The sequence below is a fragment of the Podarcis liolepis genome, assembly GCF_965112155.1.
Source record: "Podarcis liolepis genome assembly, chromosome: 3".
Classification (NCBI taxonomy): Eukaryota; Metazoa; Chordata; class Lepidosauria; order Squamata; family Lacertidae; genus Podarcis; species Podarcis liolepis.
In genome coordinates this window covers 40542876-40566717 of record NC_139557.1, presented here as the reverse complement: position 1 = coordinate 40566717, position 23842 = coordinate 40542876, and the positions used below count along the sequence as shown (strand labels likewise).

The 23842-nt window shown below is 39.4% G+C and overlaps 1 protein-coding gene across 22 annotated transcripts in view; it reads left to right on the top strand.

Annotated features, from left to right (window-relative positions):
• Window positions 1-23842, top strand: part of COL12A1 (collagen type XII alpha 1 chain) — a 112523-nt gene that overhangs the window by 78354 nt on the left and 10327 nt on the right. For all 22 annotated transcript variants that reach the window (XM_083497259.1, XM_083497268.1, XM_083497256.1 and 19 more), the window contains 18 exons: window positions 323-397; window positions 819-958; window positions 1929-2052; window positions 2504-2647; window positions 3223-3387; window positions 3846-3884; window positions 4009-4147; window positions 5724-5866; window positions 7039-7148; window positions 10328-10477; window positions 11413-11490; window positions 13090-13176; window positions 14564-14617; window positions 15537-15632; window positions 16186-16239; window positions 17102-17155; window positions 18350-18403; window positions 20969-21040. In XM_083497259.1, the coding sequence (XP_083353385.1) occupies window positions 323-397; window positions 819-958; window positions 1929-2052; window positions 2504-2647; window positions 3223-3387; window positions 3846-3884; window positions 4009-4147; window positions 5724-5866; window positions 7039-7148; window positions 10328-10477; window positions 11413-11490; window positions 13090-13176; window positions 14564-14617; window positions 15537-15632; window positions 16186-16239; window positions 17102-17155; window positions 18350-18403; window positions 20969-21040 (1778 nt within the window). The remainder of the gene's footprint in view (window positions 1-322; window positions 398-818; window positions 959-1928; window positions 2053-2503; window positions 2648-3222; window positions 3388-3845; window positions 3885-4008; window positions 4148-5723; window positions 5867-7038; window positions 7149-10327; window positions 10478-11412; window positions 11491-13089; window positions 13177-14563; window positions 14618-15536; window positions 15633-16185; window positions 16240-17101; window positions 17156-18349; window positions 18404-20968; window positions 21041-23842) is intronic.

Below are 23842 nucleotides of genomic sequence, written 5' to 3'. Positions count from 1 at the left end.
CAATCATGTATTGTTGCCAGCCAGGTGCTTGGCACTTCTTGACCTCCTGCCAGGATTTTGCAGTCCCAGGTGGGATGATTAGAGTGCTTTGGGTACAAAAGGTGAACTACAAATGATTTTAACACACTGCCTCTCTTATCTCTTTGTGTGCATACGAAGAACAATAGAAGTTTATTTTCTTAAAGATGGACGTGTCAGTTAAGTTGCAACCAAATGAACGTCTATCAGTTGTATTTCTCTGCAGTGGATATTACTAATTTCAACTCACAAAGTTAAGAATATTGAATATGTAAAATATTTTAATTCAATATTTTTGTTTTAGTGATCAAGCCAACAGAACCACCAACTCAGCCACCAACTCCCCCTCCTCCTCCAACAATCCCACCTGCTCGGGATGGTAAGTGCTTGCAAAAGCATTTATCTTATTTCTGCCATGTCTATGAAAGCAGGACTTTGAGAGTACTGTTGACTAAAGGCTCTGATGTTACTATAATTTAGGGCACTCATATTAGCTTGTGAACAGAGAAGTAAGTTCTGCTTAAAACTGTATTTGACTCTTCCCATATATTCCCTTGTCTTTTACGTTTCCAGAGCATTCATGTTTGCGTTCTTAGTCTGAGTTCTATAAACATGTTTGGTGCATTTGAGCCTTTGAATGTATTTTTCATAAATTCCAATGGGGGGGAATGGTTTTTTAGATGTATTCTATATGTTACATTGAAAAGCTTGACACATGCTGTTCTTCAAATTATCATCTCAGTGTCCTTAATTATTCTGTATGTGTCAGATGACTTAACTGAATCCAATGAACTTTTCAGTATGCAAGGGAGCCAAAGCAGATATAGTCTTCTTGACTGATGCTTCCTGGAGTATTGGAGATGACAATTTCCACAAAGTGCTGAAATTCGTTTTTAATACAGTTGGAGCCTTTGACCGAATCAACCCTGCTGGAATTCAGGTTTGTCTATTCTTCCTGTCCAGTAATAAACAAGAGAAGCCAAGACTTTAAAGATTCTTAAAAGAAGCTGCTAGATTTAAATTTCAACCAAAGCTAGAAAAGTGATTCAGTCTGTAGCCCATGTTTCCAGATTCTGTCTTCATGCTTGCACTATGGATTGCATCATCCCCTTTCCATGACCATAAAAGCGTGGATCATAGGTGTTCTCCAGCTCATGGATGGGCATTTTGCTGATTCCGGGGATGAAGATACAGTAAGAGGGAGACACTTATGCTTCCCTAATGGCCACAGTCACCATTGCCAGTAGTCTGAGATGATGGGAGTTGCAGTCCTCAGCATCTGCAAGGTACCACATTTGTTATCCTTGCATTAGTCAATTCACTAGACCTTCAGTTTCCCCACCCTCAACAAATGGCAAAACTGACTAGCTTGAGGCAAAACTGATTCTGACCCTCATAGGATTGAATATTCTTTAAAAGAGTAGCACAGGTGCACAATATTTTGCTACATTTTGCCCTTTACACCCTTCTACCCTGGACAAATTGCCACTCTGTCCTTGGTGGGTTGGCTCTTATTTTTTTTCCTACTTGCAAGCCATTCAAAGTTTGGGTGGCCTGATTTTCAGCAGTGTGGGGTGTATGTGTGTGCTTCCTTTACTTTGTAGTATGGTGAAATGCTTGTTAGACTGTAGAAACCATACCTTGCAAATGACAGCTTGGCTGTTTGAAAAACCCTTTCATCACATGCATGTAATAACTGCCAGTAAGCAGGTAAGCCTGTATGTGATGCAGACTGCTTAACTGACAACCACACCCACATCTTCCAAATCATGGACTAAATCATTATTATATGTGCCAAATCCTTCATTAATATTTCCTGTACCCCCACTCCCCTCCCCCCGTGGTATTGAACAAAATTGCATTGTTGGAGCATTCATTCCATTAATGCCAGATTTAATTTTCTGTTTCAGGTTTCTTTGGTGCAATACAGTGATGATCCAAAGTCTGAGTTCCATTTGAATACATATGATGATAAGGCACAAGCACTAGGAGCAATTCAGAATATTCGGTATAGAGGAGGGAACACAAAAACAGGTACTTGTGGGAGGATTTAAGTTCAGTTTTTTTAAAAAAATAAACATGGTCTCTATGCTTCACAGACTTGGGATTGTATCCAATGTCAGTCCTACTCAGATGTGGAATCTAGACACATAGAAAAAGAAGTGAAAATGCTGTTTTTTAAAAAAGTTTTGAAAAATATATTGAATTTGCCATAGCTCACCATCGCCATCTAGTGCCACATTTGTATAATGCACTTTACAACACACTTAAAACATGTTATTTGCAGCTGTATAGCTGAGTCCAAAGTTCAGCCATTGAAAATAATGGACATGACTAACTTAGGCACATTAATTTCTGTCAGTCTGCTTTGAGTATAACTTAGTTGGATACAACCTTTTAATTTCATTCCAATGTTAATGTGTGTGCTGCTAAGATTATCATTTTCGTTCGATCACCGCAATGAATTTTGTTTCACCATCTGCAGGCAAAGCACTTACATTTATCAAAGATAAGGTCTTGACATGGGAAAGTGGTATGAGGAAAGGAGTTCCCAAGGTACTTGTTGTTGTAACTGATGGCCGGTCACAGGATGAAGTGAGGAAAGCTGCAGCTGTCATACAACATTCTGGTAAGTTGCTTTTATGTACCATAACTTCGTACAACTATAATTCCGCTAACTTCGTCAAATGTCAGATTCTGTATTGTTAGGAAGGCTGTAATATACACAGTTCAAATAATCAGTGAACATTCGAGAGTCTGATATCTGTAAACCAATTTATCCAGTATCACTTTGCAGTGGACTGAATCCAGTGCTGTTCATGTACAAGGAGGGCAGATTTCCACTTGCACATCAGGGGATCCTTTGAAGAAGATTTGGGAGGAAGGGGAAGCCACGTAGTGCAAGTGGAAATCTGTTCAAGCAGTGTTGGATTTCACCCTGGGTAAACTCTGTTGTACATGTAAGATTTTTATTTGAACATTTATTTATAGAAATATCTACCTGCACCACAGATTTAGTCACTTACCCTCTTCAGGATATGATGTTTTCTTTTTTAAAAAGGAAACGATAAACGTACACACTTTACACATCTCCCTTGAGTTGTATGTCATCCCCTCATAACAGATTGCTTAGATGTTATCTTTGAGAAGAACATGTAGAAATATACTTGTAACAACACTAACTCAATCCATACTATTTTGCAGGTTTCAGTGTCTTTGTTATTGGTGTGGCTGATGTTGATTACCATGAACTGGCCAAGATCGCCAGCAAACCCAGTGAACGCCATGTCTTTATAGTTGATGACTTTGATGCTTTTGAAAAGATTGAGGATAACCTCATCACCTTTGTTTGTGAGACAGCTACCTCAAGTAAGTCAAATGCCACTCTTCTCTGTAATCTTCTTAAGAATAAATTTAGCTATTGGATTCTAGTGATCAAAGAGCCTTCCATGAGTGGAGGGACACAATTAGATACAACTGTATGCATTCTTTTCAGTACCATCCTTTCTAGCACATTCCCTCATGCCTCCTCCGCAGAAATCTGCTCTTAATGAAGAGGGGTGTCCAGATTGTCCTCTGATGCCGTGAGATGGGCTACGCTGGAAAGGGAATATCAACAGAAAGCCCCATGTACACACAACAGCTTATTAGGTGCATGCTGAAACTCTTAGAATACCAGGCAAAGCATCTGCGATATATAAGCTTGTCTAGTCTCACTCTGAAAACTTCCAAAGGAGGAGATTCTGCAGTAACCCTGCGCACCTTCCAACAACAATGCTGCTGGCTCATTCATTATTTCATTTGACATGTTTCTTTTTCTGTTTCAGCTTGCCCTCTCATGTACTTGGATGGGTACACTTCTCCTGGTAAGAATTTATACACCAGTTTCCCAGCCTAGTAAAGTGTCTTCACATTTTCTAAATTCCACAAGTCTCTTTCCCTTTGAACATAATAATAATGATGAAAAACATGTTCTCCTTTATGATACAGGCTTCAGGATGCTGGAAGCTTACAACTTAACGGAGAAGTATTTTGCTTCAGTACCAGGCGTTTCCTTGCAGTCAGGATCCTACCCAAGTTATGTGGCATACAGGATTAATAAAAATGCCTTTGTTAGCCAACCCACAATGTAAGCTGTGCTACCTTTCTTCTTTTCTTTTTTTAACTGGGGAAAGTTGACTGTGTGTGGTTACATGGAACACATAATTTCTGGAATGATGGGTGATATATTTTGCTTAGTCTGCAACATTAAGAAATATGCTCAAAAGGAACTGCAGCAACTTTCTTAAACAATGTACCACTTTTCTTATTGCTTAAAATGTTTAGTTTCTTCATTCCCTATACAGGCTTTGTTTGTTTGTTTGTTTGTTTCTTCATTCCCTATACAGGCTTTTATTGACATGGCAATTGAAATCTTTTGCAATTATTCAGTTTCAAACTCAGCTATTAGTGGTTAGTGGTGGGGAAATTTTTAGTTATAGATGCATGATGATAGTTGTTCCATACAGTATATTGCTAGCTGCTAGATATTCTTCACCCAGACTCACCAGCTCATTTGCCAATAGGAGAGGAATTCTGAAGGTTTATTAGAATAAAACAGTTCCATAGTTTGGAGAGGGTGCAGCTCCTAAGCCCTACAGAAACATGCCAGTGCTCTGTATATAGCCAAGACAAAGCCACAGCTTTTGAGGGGAGCAAATTGTACTAAGTGAGAGGAATTCATAGCTTTATTTTCATCTGATTCCCCCCTCCCTGAATTGCTCTCCTTTTTGAATTCCTTCCCAGAAGTCATCATTAGCCTCTTATTCCTAGCTAGTTCCCCAAAATATTTCTGCTGCTACTCATTTTCCTCTCCAGGCAAATTCTAAGGGTCCTGTTGCTTAATGACCCTGAAGATTACACGGCAGTTTCTGTCACCATTGCCTCTTACCCCTTACAGCAGGCATGGGGAAACTGGGCTGGGGCTGGTGGGAGTTGTAGTTTAGCAACATCTGAAGAGCCAAAAGTTCCCCACACCTGCCTTACAGGCTCAGTCTATGGTCTGGATAGCTATCTCATTTGGTTATCGAAAAATTAGAATTTAGTACAGTTCTAGTGAATGATTAAGAATCAAATTATATACCCGCCCTAAACAGTTCAGATTCATAATGCTTTTCATTACAGTGAGAAGGAAAAGCAGTCAAATAGGCAAACTGAAGAATATTGGGAAGTTTAAACAAGCCTTTCCTCCCTTTCTGGCAAGAGCTTCTTTCAGTCTTAAATACAAAGTAGCCCTCTCAGAATTTCTTTTTGAATCTTCTTCAGTACATCAAAATAAAAAAATTCCTTCCAGTAGCACCTTAAAGACCAACTAAGTTAGTTCTTGGTATGAGCTCATACCAAGAACTAACTTAGTTGGTCTTTAAGGTGCTACTGGAAGGAATTTTTTTATTTTGACTATGGCAGACCAACACGGCTACCTATCTGTAACTTCAGTACATCAGTCTTTGTGAGGTTTGAGTGGAGCGAGTGATCAACTGCTGAGCAAAGGTCTGTGTGTTCTGGATCTTGAGTGAACCACAATTTTGTTGTGAAATTTGTAATGCAGATGTCTGCGTGTTGACATTTTCCTACAGTCTTTTCTGTGTTTCAGATGAAACATTATGGAGTTCTTTAGCCTTTTTCATGCATTTTCAATGAGCAGTAATCTATGATTTCTTTAATAGGGAGATTCATCCAGATGGATTACCAAAGGCTTACACTATCATATTGTTATTCCGCCTTCTCCCGGACACCCCCACTGAACCATTCGCAATTTGGCAGATAACAGACAGAGATTACAAACCACAAGTTGGAGTTGTTCTTGATTGTAAGAATGATTTCACCTGCTTATAGTATGAATAGAATCTCTAAATGGAACTTTATGGCTAAATTTCCATCCTTTCTTCCTCAATCTGTCAAGCTCAGAATGTTATTGAAATCTTTATTGTTGCAATCCAATATTTGTTCAGCACCAGAGATCAACAGGGAAGAAATTTCTGAGGTAGACTGAAACTAATTTGCACAGTTATGTGCAATTTGCATAATATTTGCCTGGACCCTGTGTTTGCAAAACCACAGGTGATTGTGAAATCTTCTATCTGGATGAAATCATCCAGGAAATGCTTTAATCTGAGGTTTAAAAATAGAAGTTCTTAGGAATGGATCAGCCACTAACTGAGAAAGATCTTGCCATTTTTATTATCTGAAATTATACTTTGCAAACTTTAGAGTTTAGAAATGAACATACTGCTCACCAAAGTACACCAACTAGAAGGATGTTAATTCAATGCTCCTATATCGGCATAATCAAAGGCCAGGCAGAGTTCCAGCAGTAGATATATTGTTTGTTGGTCAGCATTTGTGAGCAGTCAACTAAGCCAGATGTTTCTCTAGTTCATCATATTCTGGTGGCATGTTAAAAGAATAAGTAAATACCAGGAAGTTTTGCTTTCATCTTTATACTGAAATAATCTTCCTTCAGAGTTAAACCGCCATAAATCATGCTACTTCTATGTGGTGTCTGAGTTTTGAGGGAGGGAAACTGGCAAGTTGGGAACTGCAAGAAGCCATTCATCTCTCAGCCACCTGCAGCAAGCATTGGCACCAGGTGTTTTAACACAGTGTTTGGCTTATCTCAAAGCGTACTTATCCAAAGTGCTCCAGTAATTGGCTTGCATTCTGTGCCAGTGAGCTTTGTTGTGTCCTATCCATTTAAAGTTTTATGATAGGTTGATATTTATTTGGGCCCCGAGACATCAAATAATGTACTTTACAATGTGTAATGACCATGAATCTGGTATTATTTCTGTTTATTTTTTATTAGTAAACCTGAGACAAGTGGATAATAAACATTCATGATTTGGCCCTAGTAATACATTCTTTGCTGCTTCTGACAGGTTTAATCAAATTAGACTGCATATGTTACTGGGGGCATGGAGTGTTATAAATCTGTAACTAATTAACCATGCATATAGTCAATAATTTTTTTTCCTCCCCCAGCATCCAGCAAAGTATTATCATTCTTTAACAAGGACACAAGAGGAGAGGTTCAGACAGTAACATTTGAAGGTGATGAAGTTAAGAAACTCTTTTATGGAAGTTTCCACAAGGTAAATGCTGACAATTGTATGCAAATTGTTATGAACAAAAGCATTTTTCTTGAGAACAAAAACCATACTTGCTAGTTAGTAGATATAGATAGATTTAATAATTCATAAGTCAATTCAAGCAAATATTCTTGAGCTTTTACCGTTAACGTAGATTGAATATTTATGATAGGTTAACATATTGAATATGTCCAGTTCAAAGGGGCTTGATTGCAAGTAATTGAGTTCAGAATCACAGCTAAAAGGTGGTAAATACTATAATATGGGCCTGCTATGATTTCTGAATGCCATTGCATTGTTTGTCATCAGTAGGAGATTAGGTAATTCATTAGAAAGAATGTTTCAAAGCTAAAGAGAAGGAACCTTCAGAGCTGGTCTACAATTGCGCTTCCTGCATAGATAATGATGATGATTAAAATTTGTATAACAAAGTTTATAACCATATATCTTAGGGCGCTTCACAACATCCAGCACCCCATATTTTCTGTCATCTGCTTATTATGTGTAGCACAACTCAGCACATGAGTTTGGATAATTATGCAATGAATTATCATGTTTGTGTGTGTGTACACATGAAATAAGTGACCTAGCTTTAGCAAAAGAGGAAAAAATTGCAACATATTTTGTATGGTAATTTTCATGTTAAAAATATCCAATATTAAGAATATGCCAAACTTTTAAAAATTGGATTGAACCCTTCCAAAATATGAAACATTTTTGTGGTGTTCATTCAACGAGTTATATGTTCACTCAATGAAAAATAGCTAACTTAATATTGGCTACTTGTGGAAAATTTGCTTTGGCCCAGTTCTTTGGATGTTGAGTAGCATTGCTGTAGTGATAGTGAATGAATCCAGCAAGACTCTTTGGGAAAGTGTTGGCTTAGTAATTCAGTAATTAAAGCAGTATCAAAGAACTCTTATAGAACCATATGGTTTTTATTCTGTGCCTCGCCATTATGAACCAAACTACATGTGATAGAAGTTCCATTACTCTCCCTTGCAGCACTTAATTTTTTTAAAAAAATAGCTGACACAGGAAGCTGCAACTGGGGGCAGATGGCTGACAGAAGGGAAGAGCTCCTAAATGCTTTTGCTTTCTGCTCTTTACATGCTGAAAATGGCCCCCTGCAGCTACTGTCCCATCACCAGGGGAAGAGATATAAGGTCCTCATATCTATTCCCTTCCCAGGAGAAAAGTATTGGGATGGGGTTACTTTGCACAGAACAGCAGAAGCAGGAATGGTCATGTAGCTTTTCCCTTCAGCCAGTCCTCAGTTTCTCACAGCTGCTTAAAAAATATGGAAGAAGAAATAAGCCTCTAATCTGTAGGTTGGCCCTCAGCCTTTGCCTTAGCTTTCCAGCAGAAGAAACGTATACTCACTTTCATTGATAAAGGGCAGGCTATAAATATTTTATATAAACCAACTACAAACATGGACAGATCTATATAGCTATAACACCATGGAGAGCTATTTAGTTGCATCTACACACATTTTTGCAGCAATTTAGTGCCACATAATATAATAACAAATATTTATGGGATTTAACTCTGGATAAACAGATGCTTTACTTTTTATTTTAAATTGTCAAGAACTTTTAAGAAATCATAAATATAAACATCTATGATATACAGTTTTCCTTCCTGCTAAACATGACTTAATGCAGCTATAGAAATGACATTATAATTACAAATAAACTATCAGAAAGGGCACTGAAATACAGTCAGATCTTGAAGTGGTAAAATGGCAGGAAACCCTTGATGAGCTTTCAAACAATTGAGGAGGGAACTTTAATAAACTTGTGTTTGAAAGCTGATCAGTGCTGGAATGTCTTTCCATTTCTCATGGATTTGTGGTCCAAATGTATTACTCAGCTTTTGGCACTGTCCTGTGATATTTTGTTATAGATGTATTCCAACAGAAGCATATCCCTTTTATCCAAGCAAGGCCTCTGCTAGATACTCTTTCATTCCAAAGTGTATAAAGCAAACAGTATGGAAAATGTAACTGTTACAAAGCTAGCAGAAGTATAGTATTTTTTTTTTTAAAAAAATTATTTACATTGGATAAGAAAGATGCAAAATGGAACTCTTAGTATTCCTTTTGTGAAATGCTAGTATGTGGTGGTAGCACAGTCCCCCCCCCCCGAAAAATATGAATAAGTAAATCTAATGTTTCAAATTCTCAGTCTAGTCTTGTAAAAATGAGGAACATTATTCTCTCTACCCCATCCCATCTATTCCACCCAGTTTCTATGAATGGGAGAGATGTTTGGAACTCTTGTGCATTGCAACTTCTACTGGCTGTGGCTAAATCCAAGACATTGGACAGCTGCAGAAATAATGCTAAACCATATTTTAGGGACCACAAAAACATTTAACATTACAAGAATGAGCTTAGCTTTTGTCCAGGCCTGTGCGCTCTCCCTGCTTCTGCACCTTTGCTGTGAGAAGGAATCTGGAAGCCTTCCCATCCACTTTTGATTGACTGTAGTTTTGTCATGTTGCCCAAATCTAGACAACTGATTATTATTAACTATAGTTAAGGAAACATGCTGACTTCAAACCATGGCGAAGGAGTTGATGAGCTAGTCTTATTTTTATTAGCCATAGTTAAATTTAACTACAGTCTGGGGTTTGGACAACACACTAAACTGTGGTTAATCTCAGAACAGAAGTGGAAGCTTTTGATCTCCTTGTGGTCATGCCAGAGGAGGAGAGGGGTGGGGGGAGCGTGTGAGACCATTTTGTTCAAATACAACCACTGTTGTGTGGAAAGGAAAAATGGAAAAATAATGTTCTGGGACAAGAAAGAACAAAACAAACCCACCCTCTCTTAAATTCTTCTATCTACAGTATATCTTGCGAGAATGTTTTACTCATATGGTCATAGTTGGTCTTAGCCACCTCAACTATTTGTATAAATAATTACATACCTTGATCCAGACCTTAGTGCCCGAACCAATGCTCACCAACTTACTTGGGCACCCGCTTTTAAGTCCCAAGAACAACTTTATATGGAGCTGTTGCCTTTCTTAGTAAAGAAGCCCTTGCATGTGGAGGACCCATGCGTAGATCAGTGCCCCTATACCTTTTAAATAGTTAACAACTTTAAACAGCAAATCTAAGGTGTATAAAAAACATACATGCATTTAGTTATGTTTCTAATAATTTTTCTACAGGTTCATATTGTTGTAACTCCCACAAATGCTAAAATTTACATTGACTGCCTTGAAATAATGGAAAAACCAATTAAAGAGGGTGGAAATATCACAACTGATGGCTATGAAATACTGGGTAAACTACAGAAAGGTGACAGGAAAACAGCAACAGTAAGTAAAAAGCTTTAATTTATATCCGTTCCAAGCACATGCAAAATGTATTTTGAAATCCTTATTAAGAGTCTACTTACAACGTTTAAGGTATACCTAATGGCCAACAAGACTCAAATGACATCTTAATAACAAATATATTGTGGCAGGAGTTTTCATAGTGATACCCTACTTCACCAAATAATGCTCTTTGGATTACACACAAGACACTATCACATATCACAAAAACTACTCATCTGCCCAGCTCTGGACCAATTTTATGCCATGAAGTCAGTTCCTTTTATATTGACTTAGGATAAATGTTCAGTCCAAGATGGATGAACTTGTTTGCTCCTTGTTACAATGTAAATGGTAATTTTTAGTCAAAATTACCATATGAACCAAAAGCTGTAGCTCTGAGAAGTTGACTGGAGTATTCTCAGACCAAAATATAAATGTAAATGAACAAGTTAGAGTTTTCTGATCTCCATCAAAAAATCCCACAATGCATCTGTGTGCTTAATCAAGATATCCCCATGGCATTTGTCGTAGAATAGAAGTTGGCCTTCTGATCTAGTAGCCTCAACATATGAGTCAACAGTAGCATGACTCAGTCATGAAAGGGCTTGAGTCACATAGTCTTTGGCTGGGAAAATATTTCTATTATCTGAACAACTTTCTCCCACTGCTATTTTTATGTACTAATATATAAAGCTGCAAGACATTTATTGCATTAAACAAATCTTATGTGTGCTTTGTTAAAAATGTCTGTGATCCAAAGTAAACAATTAAGTGACCATTTATTCAATGTTGTCCTATTCTGTGTTGCTGAATAGCATTTTACTGCCTTGGCTGAATGGCAAAAATGATTATTGCATAATATCACCCTGCATGACTATTTTTTTGAAATTTTCTGCAGATGTAACATTGAAGACATTTGTGTTTTTGTCTTACAGTTAGAGATCCAGAGCTTCGACATCGTATGTAATGCTGTTTGGACTAGCAGAGATAGGTGCTGTGACATTCCTTCTAGGGTAAATATAATTTTTAGAGCCTCATGTTAACAATCTGCGCCAGTCCTACACAGAGGATAATGCGGAATAATGTTTGAAAGGTCCCTGTTGGGAATGACAAATTGCTTATGTGACTCTGAATCATCCTGAGACTCAGAGGGCAAGAATGCAGATACTTTACCAGAACCATATTATAAATGCTGCTATTTTGAACTTAGGTACAGTCAGGCCACATTTCAGTCCAATTTTATCCCTTACAGATACATTTCGCATACGTATGTCAAGATTTGAGGGTTTATTTTTAAAATAAGCAATAATTTTGCCCTATTCTACTCATATATATCCTCATAAATGCTGTTGGGGTTTTTTAATTGAGTATGTGAGAGTCGAATTAGAGATGGAATAATGGGGTAGTTGAGCTATGGGATGATTAAATAGTCATGTTTTAGTTACTGCTAGTGTAAATTAGCAGGCAAAACTCAAAAGGGTGAATTTGCACTAATCTGTAATGGGCTAAAGGTGGAAGAAAAGTTCAGATAAGGAAGGCAGAATTGTTGAGCGATGGTCAAGTGGAGGACACTGTGTGGCTTCTGCCCAGAGAGAGGAGAAAAGATGAAAAAGAGATGTAGTCTTACAAGAATAACAAATTGAACCCTTGTGCCCTGAAGAAATGTTTCTACTAAAATATGCTGGGCAATTTACTATCTTATTAAAGTTCTCCATGTTTTTTGTTTCAGTACCATTTTGAGACTTGCAACTTCTTATCGACTTCTGCCCCAAAGTTTGTGTTTGTTTAAGAAAACTCAATACAGTATCCCTCTTCCCAAATGAGTGCAAACAGTGTCTACTCTGAGTAGACACATGTCCTCTTTTTCCAGGACACATCCTCTTTTTCATTGGTAGAGTCAAAATAGCAATCCATAGTTAAAAGTAAAAGTCGGCAAAAGTGTCCTCTTTTTTGTTCTTCAGAATGGTTTTCTGATACACCTTCCTTCTGAAACCCAAGCAGCCCTGAAAATCTGTTACAGAGGTTGGGAACACTCCAGAAAGTGGCACAGGGGACTTCTAGGGGAAAGAATGATAGGAGAATATTGTTTTCCCTCCTCTTCTGCTATCAGACACTTCTGTTGGATTATTAACTGTTTCAGAAGCAGGATGACAGCATTGAATTTTCCCTCATATCGGTCACAGATTATATGGAAGCAATAACTCTGGATGACCTTTAGAGAAACCCCCTATGGCACACATAAGCAACATGAATTTCTTTAATTCGTATGTGTATATTACTATGTGTATAGGTAAATCAATTTATCTGAATCTGTTTTTAGTCCTAAGGACAAGTCCTACAATATAGGAAGTCATAAAAAGTGTAGCAAAACATCTGCTGAGTCCATGAGCAATGTGCATTTTGGACTAAGCAGCAAGACTTCCACACCAGCCATCATGGTTCCCAGGCAACCTTGAGTCTCAGTTCTCTCTCCTGTCTGTCTGCCTGCCCTTAAAAATATAATTTAAACATGCTACAGACAATAAAAAACACATTTGAAACCATTCTCTTGGTGATCACCCTTTAAAAAAATATTCAAGGGAAATGACAGATGTTTGTCCTTTAATTTTCAGAGGGATGAAGCAAAATGCCCATCGTTACCAAATGCTTGCACATGCACACAAGACAGCGTGGGACCTCCAGGACCTCCAGGACCTGCTGTAAGCAAAATTATTGCATTGTGATTACCAGACATGTGACTCTGTAGAGTACCTCAGATTAACAAACTGGAATCCATAGAACTCCAATGACCTCAGGAAGCAGAGGTCAATGATGACGGCAACAACCTCTCTGTTCACACTAGCACAGGGAGCCAAATTAGCTGCAGCACCAGAATTAGTATAGCATCAGCTTTTGGTTGTTGATGCTCTAGCACAGGAGTAAGGAAATGGATCCCTTGCAAACAGCCCTGTATGGCCCTTTGAAGTCCTCCTGACCATTGGCACTTCAGAAGCCCGGCATTTGAACTGGTGGCAAGTCTGAAGCACTGCATATGGTCAAAATGGGCTGGTGAGCCAACTGAGGAGGCCTGGTGGTTGATAATTATACAAAAGTATTGGGGGAGGTGGGTAGAAGAAGTGTTGCGGGGGGCAGGGGAGCCATTTCCCTCTATTTCCTAACCACAGTGACTTCTACGACTATCATGCCAGTCAATGAAGTGGTGAAACTGACGAGATTGTATCATCACACTTCTGATCAGATTAATTTCACTCCTAAGAGGTAATTTAAGGAAAGACAAAGAGAAATTTGTTGTTGAATGTGCTGCAGAAGGGGAAGTGCGCACCATTCAGAGTAAAAGTGTATTTTAAAAAGTGAGATCTTTTTCTTGAAATAGTGAGACATTACTGTGTGGGAGCAGATACCCTTCCACACTATATTTGTAGAGAGTTATACAATAATAGACCTGCTGCATGAAGAGGTATATATTCACAATTTCTTTACTGTATTAAAAATTATTAGCAAATGTTTAAAAACAGCCCAGGTGTGCATGTGGGTTTTCTTCTGTTTTTGTGCAATGGGGGAGTGCTTCTTGTCACCATGATGATGTTACTACCCAACACATTCCTACAACAATAACTGTACACATGACTATGGCAGCAATGCTTGTTGTACTATTGGGAACTAAAATCGGTTTTTCTAGGTACCGCTTAAAGTGTTACTGAAACCTTTACAGCAGTATTGATGCACTGGCAATAATCACCGTGTGTACATTGGGCAACAATATCACTGCCAAGTCTGGTGAAAAAACTACATCTAAGCACAGCTAGACTTCATAGCTTTCTTTGTTGTTTTTAGTATTTTTATCTTGTAGTGAGCAGTTTGAACCCCACAGCCCCACAATATGTTGTTCTAAAGTTTGTTAGTCTCTATTTGTGCTTTGAATGAGCCCATACTGAACCTTCTGCTTCACCATTCAGCTACTTGCAAGAAGTAATATAGCTACTTGCAAAAAGTAATATTTGCATGCATATATGATCTTGGACTTCCATGTCTATCTATCTATCTATCCATCTATCTATACTCATTATTTGCATGTTTTTGTTTTAGGGAGGCCCAGGTGCTAAGGGACCAAGAGGCGAAAGAGGCTTAACTGGGCCCTCTGTGAGTATCTGCCTAAAATACACACTTACGTGGATGTAAGTCCTATTGAACTCGGTAGGGCTTACTCCTGAGCAGACATACACAGGATTGTTTGGTAACTGCTTTGTCTCCTCCCTTGGGTTTTTTAAAAAAAGGCATTTAACCAAGTAGTTATTTAAAGTTAAAGTATCAGTATTTAGTTCTATATATTAGAACCACATCGTATGCTACATTTTTAGTCTACTGTGAATTCAAGAAATATCTTTGCAAATATCTGTACCATATAGACACACACACCAGGGAGAATTAATCTTACTGAGAATTCACTCTATGACAGTTTTACCTCTGAAATCAACCTCATTCATGTGAAATTATAATATCTGTATCTCACTTTGCTTCCCTTCAATTGCCTTCAGTTTCTATCGTTAATACACATGTGAAGAAGATATAAGAGAAAGGATGTCAGTTCTGCTGCATTGTTCTTCCCTGTCCCAGGAAGTTATGTGGGATTGATTCATCATATGTATTTTGTGGAGGAACCTGAGGCAATATTTGCCAACATCACAATGGAGGCACCAATATTTGTATCAAATAATGCCACCAAGCAATAATGGCGACACTCTTGGCTTATCATCTTTCACACCTTTAAACTACATAATATTTTGATAAAGCTGCTACAATGTGACAAGCTCACCAGCAAGGCAAAGTTTTACCTCGGCTGATGGCTACCAGTGTTTCTAAATGCACTAAAAAAAGAGTTTCGGCAGAGGGCCGAAATACAGTAGAACCCTCAGATTTCTAGACAGGCCTTTTATAAATGCTGTCACCTTGTGAAAATATATTATGTGAATCCATCTTTTACGTATGTTCTTTAAGATAACCACTTTGGAAGAATAAAAGGCTAGCTAGCAAATGGGTTTCTCTCTTTTTCTACTTTAAGGGGCCACCTGGCGCTCACGGAGATGTAGGACCTAGAGGCCCTCAAGGACCACCAGGACCACAGGGGCCAAATGGACTTTCCATTACAGGAGAACCAGTGAGTAAACAGGCATTCTATTTTTGGAGAGACCAAGACAGCATATTTAGTGCTCTCAGATACTCTTTAACTATTGTGTTTTGACATTGTTCGTCACATAGTAGAAAATACTGGGAATAAGTGCTTTAACACATGACATCATATTTACAAGCATTGCAATACTGGCAGATTACACACAAAAATAATAGCCATACTATTGTTGTGGTGATTTAGAAGGAACATGCCTTTCTGCATTTTCAGATAAATTCTTATGCTTTAAAAAGATTAGGCAATTATCTGGCATACTCTGAACTATTTTCTGATAGTTAATCATGTCACTGTATTCTGAGAAACTAAATCATGTGTTGTAGGCTGTGTAGGTAAACCAGAGGAAAGAATGACAAAGGGGCTGGAAGAAGCAGTCCAGTCTTCCCTAGAAACCCCCCAGTCTGGTGAATGGGATGGGCTGTACACTGTGGGGCTGGGATTCAAGGGATAATCACTCCAAGTCTTCCCACCCCAGTTTGCATGATGAATGGCACCTTCTAAAACTTGCAGTATTTCTTCCTCCTAGGGTCGTCAAGGGATGAAAGGTGATGCTGGAGAGCCAGGACTACCTGGTCGCTCAGTAAGTTTGCTTTTAAAAAAAATAATATGGTCATGCTACTTATGCTGCACATGTCCCATAAGTGCTAACATATATTAAGTTCTCACTTGTAGCCTGGTATGAAGAAGTTTCTGTTTACCATATTTTTCGCTCTATAAGACGCACCAGACCACAAGATGCACCTAGTTTTTGGAGGAGGAAAACAAGAAAAAAAATATTCTGAATCTCAGAAGCCAGAACAGCAAGAGGGATCACTGCGCAGTGAAAGCAGCAATCCCTCTTGCTGTTCTGGCTTCTGGGATAGCTGCGCAGCCTGCATTCGCTCCATAAGACGCACAAACATTTCCCCTTATTTTTTAGGAGGGAAAAAGTGAGCCTTATAGAGCAAAAAATGCAGCAGTTTCACTTGCTCTTCAACAGATGAGACAAAATGCTATTGAAGTACAAAGTAATAAAACAAGACCACACAGGTGCAAAACCACATCATGTATCAGCTGTGAATTGGTACTGAGAAATGGGACTAGGTTTTAAGGAAACAAAGAAGGCATCAAAGTTCCAGCAAAACTGGGCAACAACACAAGAAAAAAGACTCTCAAGCTCAGAGGCCTCACTATCCACTTTTTACATCCCTTCATTTGGAGAACTGTTCCTTAATTCCTACTCTCTGCTTCTTTCTACTTAACCTATTCCTGCTCCAGAATAGGGCTGCTAGGCTTACTCAGGAGTCTTTGGTGATGTACCTTGTCAAAAGCTTTTTGAAAGTCCAAGTCAACTGTGTCAACCAGATCACCTCTGTCTCTATGCTTGTTGGTACTCTCAAATGTGTGTCTTGTATTGCATAACTCAATAACTCTATCTGATTAATACTTTTCTTCTTCTGTAGGGATCTCCAGGCTTACCTGGGCCCCCTGGCCCAATGGGACCTCCAGGTGATAGGGTAAGCATTTTTGTTTTATATTTGTTGATGATCACAGTAGGTCTAGGGCTGTGCCATTGTTGGACAAAGATTCCTAGTTACACAACAATTTCCTACATGGAAATTGTTTACTAGTTTTGAGTAGGACATCCTTTTTGAGTACCAAAAGGAGGTGAGCTGGTGAGGGGCACCATTTCAATGCTTGTACATGAACTGTGTTTTAACTTACATTGTGTTTCTTCTTTATGTACTCATGGCAAAATAAATATATGGATGACACTGCTCCCTTTGACGGGAGAACATCATAGAACATTGTGTAAGGAGAAGCCACCTGGCTTGACTTTAGGAATACCACAGGGTAGAATTTCCTCAGCAGGACTTCACAGGGTCAGGGTGAATGAATGAAGAAAGTCTGCCAAACCTACCAAAAGAATCCCTAATGGATGGGTGGGAGGCAGCATTTAAAAAATAATAATTACCATCACCCAAATGCTTAAGGTTGGTTTTGATTGTACGTGAAAAGTCAAACTGTGCAGACCATCAGAGTAAAGGCTCTGGCTAAGTTTAGATTGAGAGAGGAACAGTAAAGTTTTAGAATTAGAAATAAACTACTCTCTTGATATTGTCTGGTTATCTAAATGTGCTTTCTCTTTGAAATTAATATGACAGCTATGACCACTACTCTTGATTAGTTAATATTTTTCTTTCTTGAGTGACTTTTTGGATGAGTGCTCATTATTCTCAGCCATTTTGGGGGGTGGGGTGAAGGGGCGCATGATGTGAAGAGTGGGGAAAGCTCCATTGTGCTGGAAGATGTCCTTGCAGAGAGCTTACGTTGAAAAGGCTGGTTAGGTGAATCCCGCCAACTAACAAAAAAGGCTGGGTGTGAGAAAGCAAACAACAGGAGAAAGAGGGAAACAGAGTCTTAGGTGTAACACATTAGAAGATGATGATGTTGGAACTTCCTCACAAGTAACTGAGCTTTAGTATTCAGCATGAATTCTCAATCAGAGAAAAGCCTTGATACATTCACATGATAACTAGTTGATGTCAGCGTAATTGAACCACAGAACTAAATCACACCTAGGCTGGCAATATCTTTTAAACATATATATGAATAGTTAATAGACATTAGCCTAAACCAGTCATCATGGAATTAGCTTATCCTTTTAAAGAAACAAAACAATAATGCATAAACTTTCACTTTTCAACTAGGGGTTCACTGGAAAAGATGGCCCAACTGGACCAAGAGGACCCCCTGGACCATTAGTAAGTGTTAGCTTGACTGTTTGTGGACTAACTGGGGGGTTCTGACATTGGGGAGGGATTAGCTTTGTAAAAGTCAGTTTGCTGTCATGGTTCTCCCTCTACCTCCTCATTGTTAGTTTCAGCAAATAACTACCTGAGCAGGTTAAATCATACAACTATGTAACCTCTTTTGCCCCAAACCCTAAAGGTTCCAAGGATCTTAAGACCATTTGGTGAGCCCTGTACTCATTCTAAGTTCAGGGCTCTTGTCAACATGCCTCTCTGTGGGTTTGGTACAGTAGTTTATCTGGACAGTAATGCTTATGGATCTGTAGTTTAAGGACCCTTTTACACACACACACACACACACACACACACACCACTTTTTAGCTTGCCCAGAACTCTCCACCATGTCTTTCTTCCATGTTGGGTGATGCTCATTTGAGGCAATGCTTCTCAGCTACTTACTTCTGTGCTTCCTTGTTTGTTTTTCTGTTTCCCTGCTACCTTTACTTTTCCCCTTGTTTCTATATCCAATATCCCTCGTGTCCTTGTCTTGACCCCCATCTCCTTTTCACCCTGGTCTGCTCCAATTATACTCCTCTGACAGCATCTCCTTTCCCCCCCTGCAAATTTTATCATGCAACTGGTTGGGCATTTCTGTCTTTCCCATGACATTGGCTTGACCCAACCCTTCCACTCTGCCTGCCTTACCTTCTGGGCAGATCATCAAGCAGATGGAGCAACAGAGGAATCACTGCTCACAGCATTCCCAACATACTCTTATGTAGCCAAAAGAAGCATCAACCATGCACACACACACACACACACACACACACACACACAAAAGGTGTGTGTGTGTGTGTGTGTGTGTGGTATCAACAGGCTTGGATGAACTGTAGGGCTTGTACATATACAAAAAACCTCAGGAAACAAAACGTAGGTGAAACTCTGCCCCCTAGCCCAATGATGATTGAGCATGCTCAGTGGCTATGGAATGCCGACTGATTCTTGAAGGGGAGGGAGGACAGAAAAAACCAGGGGAGGGGTAATATAAAGGAGTATCATGGAAAAGGTCATGGCTGGCACACTTCATTTTGTTGCAGGCCTAATTGGTTTGATATAATTTTGCATATTATTCAGTGCCAAATTTTGCTGTAATGTCACTCTGGCAAAATGTGCACCCTTTTGACTCCCCTCTTGCATTCTAAATCCTATTCCTATCAATCCTGTATTGTTTGTTATCCAGTTAGAACATTTGATGACTACAGATAGTTTATGAAGAAAAAGATCTGGCTGTGTCTAATGTGGTCTGCACATGTTCATTATGCTGGAAAATAGTCAAAAGGAAATCGTTTTGAGTACAGTTAAGCTTTGGGAATACTAGAAGCTTCATAATGTTTTATGAGGCTTGAAAATTTCTCTTATGGAATTTGTTCCTTTGATGTGATTAGAAAGATGTGAGTGTTTTGCTGCTGCTTGGAAAATCTGTTAAAAGAAAGCCTGCTAGTTGCTGGGATAATGCCTTTTCATGAAAAATCAATAGGCTAAGCATTAAAAATTATTTTCTTTTAAGATGCTATTTAATTACTTCCATACTAATTGTTAAGTAAGTGAGAGACCAATCCTTTGCTCCCTGGGAGGGTAACTCATGGGATACTGTGAGACTCCCTCTGCACTGACAGAGAAAATGATAGTGGGCAGAGAGAGATGGCCAAGGATGCCAACTTCCAGGTGCAAAATATAGTCATAGACATATCCAGTGCTATTTTTCTAGAAAAAGAGGTGCTGGAACTCACAAGGAATGCCTCCCTTGTTCTCTTATAATAGCAATGGTGTCCACCAGAGAGGTGCTGAAACTGAGTTCCAGTGAGTTCTGCGTGGAAAAAAACATACATATACATATACATGATATATTGAGCTCAAAGCATTTAAGACTCCTCAGTGAACCTTGGATCAACCAATTCACACTGTTGCAAAACATTTCAGAGAGCAAGACTGAAATTGGTTTTGAACTTAGTTCAAAACACACTGGGCTTAATTAACTTTTTTTTTTGTATACCTGGATATTTCCTTCCTTTTTTTATAGCAACTGAGTGTCTCACCCAAGCTTCCTCAACCTCAGCCCTCCAGATGTTTTGAGACTACAGTTCCCATCATCCCTGACCACTGGTCCTGCTAGCTAGGGATCATTGGAGTTGTAGGCCAAAAAACATCTGGAGGGCCGAGGTTGGAGAAGCCTGGTCTCACCTTTCCACATCTGTTGGGACCTAGAGCCAGTTCTGCAGTTCCTCACCAGTGCAGATTGGGCAGGTGGCGGTGGTGGGATGGGGGTTGAGATGACCAGAAAAATAGAATTTTATTGCCAGATGCAAGCTTGACTTGTTCATAGAGCATTAAAGAAATAAAACAGAGACTCACTGTTTATGTTACAAGATGTGTCAGATTATGAGGAAATGAAAACAAATAGTAGTAGGAAAAGTTTTCACATGCATTCCCTGCATTTGGTGAGTATCATGTTTGTTGGATTTAACAGATTATTATTATGTCCTCCTTAGTATACCTTTTCAATGTACATTTTTGCAGGGTGCCCCAGGAGTTCCTGGAGTTGCTGGCCCAACTGGAAAACCAGGAAAACCAGGAGATCGTGGCTCTCCGGTAAGATAATCAATGATTGGCATTTAGTGCATCTGTTGTTAAAGATACCATCAAATGTTGAGAGAGCCATTGTGTAATGTGAGTCTGAGAAAAGTCTATCAGCACAACTAGCTAATATCTGAAAGTTAAGATGTTAAGTCTAATTTTCAGCAACTTCACTCCTTACAGCACATCTTTTTTTGCAATTTAAGTCAGGTCTGGAAATTGTGGTCAGGGCTTTCCACTAAAAAGAGAGCAGAAGCTGCACATGCCAAGGCTTATATTTCTGCACTATGTAAACATCTCAGAGCAAAATCAGCAGAATTACTGGAATTATTCTTTTTTAAGCACAGTCAAGTATGATGTGCTTCCCTAAGGTGGAAATTTTGCATTCTGGGAGCTTGTTGGTTTGAAAAAGTTTGAATGTTTACAGTGGAGCCTCGGTGTTGTGTTGTGGGTTCTGTCTAGAATCTGATACCAGATGAGGGATCAAGAGATTGTCCCAGCAGCATTGCCAGAGCCAATCTGTCTGATTTTGTCAAGGCTGCTATTAGAAAGTTATGCATTTGGTACCAAAGGTTGCAACGTTTGCATCTACTACACTGGTCAGCATGGGAAGGCTCTCTCTCATTATCTTAACTTGTATCAGTACCTTTGAGGCAATGAAAGGTTATACTTCCTCTGAACGAGTGGGTACATAGTTTAGAAGTACTACTGGATCCATTGCTGTCGCTTGAGGCTCAAGTGGCCTTGGTGGTGCAGAGTGCTTTCCGTCAGATACATGGCCCTGTATCTGGACAGGGATAGCCTAACTACTATTGTCTGTGCTCTGGTAACTTCTAGGTTAGATTACTGCAATCTGTCATACATGGGGCTACCTCTGAAGATGGTTTGGAACTTCATCCAATGGTTAGGTTTCTCTCCAGGGCAAGACAGTTTGAGCATATAATGCCAATCCTAACCTGACTGCAGTGGCTGCCAGTTAGCTTCTGGGCCTAATTCAAAGTGCTGGTTTTGACCTATAAAGCCTTAAATAGCTCAGAATCATCATACCCCAATGACTGCCTTACTCCATATGAACCAACTCAGACCCTGTGTTCATCATCTTAAGCCCTTCTTTGTGTGCCTCCTAAGCAAGAGGTCAAGAGGGTGGCAACATGAGAACGGACCTTTTCTGCAGTGGCTTCCCATTTGTAGAATGCTCTCCCCAGGGTGGCTCGCCTGCCGCCTTTGCCACACAGTTTTAGGCTGCAGGCAAAAACAGTCCTATTCTCCCAAGCCTTTGGCCAATGACACAATCTAATGCCTTTTAAAGTGGGGGAGGGGTATTATTTATGTTTGTTACTTTGTTGTGTATTTTTTTGTTTTTATATTGTCTACCACCCTTATTTTTTAAATAATAATAGTAATAATAATAAAATAGTCTTGAAAAGGAGAAAGGGATATTTTCTATATTGCCTCAGATAAGTTGCATCAAGGTTTTTCTGCCCAACCCCCCTTTTAGAATGCCATGCAAATGTTTGCATCTAGTTTCTATGAGATTACACAGTCTCATATTTGGAGTCAATTGGTCACACTAGCTTGTCCCACTGATTTCCGTAGATCTTAATTGTCATTAATTTTCTGTGCTTAAGGTCTCACATTAGCACTTATTATGAGTGCTGTCTTAGTAAGGGAACAGGTTGGGTTACCAACTGGCCACCACCACCATCATCAACAACAACAACAGGGCTTGGCCTGATTAATTGTCTAATAGTAGTTATATCTGAAGTCATAAACAGGTAAACCTCTGCACACCTGGAGAGGCATCATTGCTTCAAATTTCTGTGTATCAGTAATGGATGGTATGTTGGAGCTGCGCTGCATGCCTGAACTCCCTCCAGCTAAGTCACTGAGGTGGCAACAAGGTCAGTGCAGTGCAATTGAGTCAGCAGAAGTACTGCACTGGCTCCACCAGCACATTTGCACCACACCAACCTTGCTACCAACATGCAGCAGTGACTCAGCTAGAAAGAAGTTGACCAAGTGGCACAGCCCTACTACACCACCTGCTACTGCTGCACATCAAGGTGCTGTTAAGAGGCAGAAGAGCAGTGACTAGTAACAAGTTGGCTACATTCAGCTTAGGAGCTCTGTATGTAATGATAACTTCAAGGCTTCTTCATAATAATGGAAAACAAATAAATAATAAATAAATAAATAAATAAAAGTACTGGTATTTATACCCTGCCCAACTGGCTAGGTTTCCTCAGTCACCCTGGGCGGCTTCCAGCAAAATATGAAAAAATAATAAAACATCAGACATTCAAAACTTCCTGATACAGGGCTGCCTCCAGATGTCTTCTGAAAGTTGTGTAGTTCTTTATTTCCTTGACATCTGATGGGAGGGCATTCCACAGAGCGGGTGCCACTGCCGAGAAGGCCCTCTGCCTGGTTCCCCTTCCCTTTATCCAAATATAATGTTTTCAGAGTGCAGTGTTTTGCTTTGGTTGTCCCACTCTCCCGCATACTGTTTCTCAGCTTTTCAGATCAGATCCCAGCAGGAATCTGGCATAAAGTCTGTGCAGATGTTTTGTCAGACTCATGTGGCAGATGGGCTTTCAGCACCTATATGTATGCTATCAAGAAATGCCAAAGTGGCAACCTAAGCCCATGAGTGCAAGCGGTGGGCCAAATGTAGCCTGCAGAGTTTTAAAGGTCATCCAGACTTTTCCTGTAGCTACATGGCTGTGTTCCAAAGCAGCATTTCCTCACACAGCTTTACATATTTCTTGTATAATGTAACCATCTAAGAATCTTTGCTAGCAGTGGTAACAAAGATCT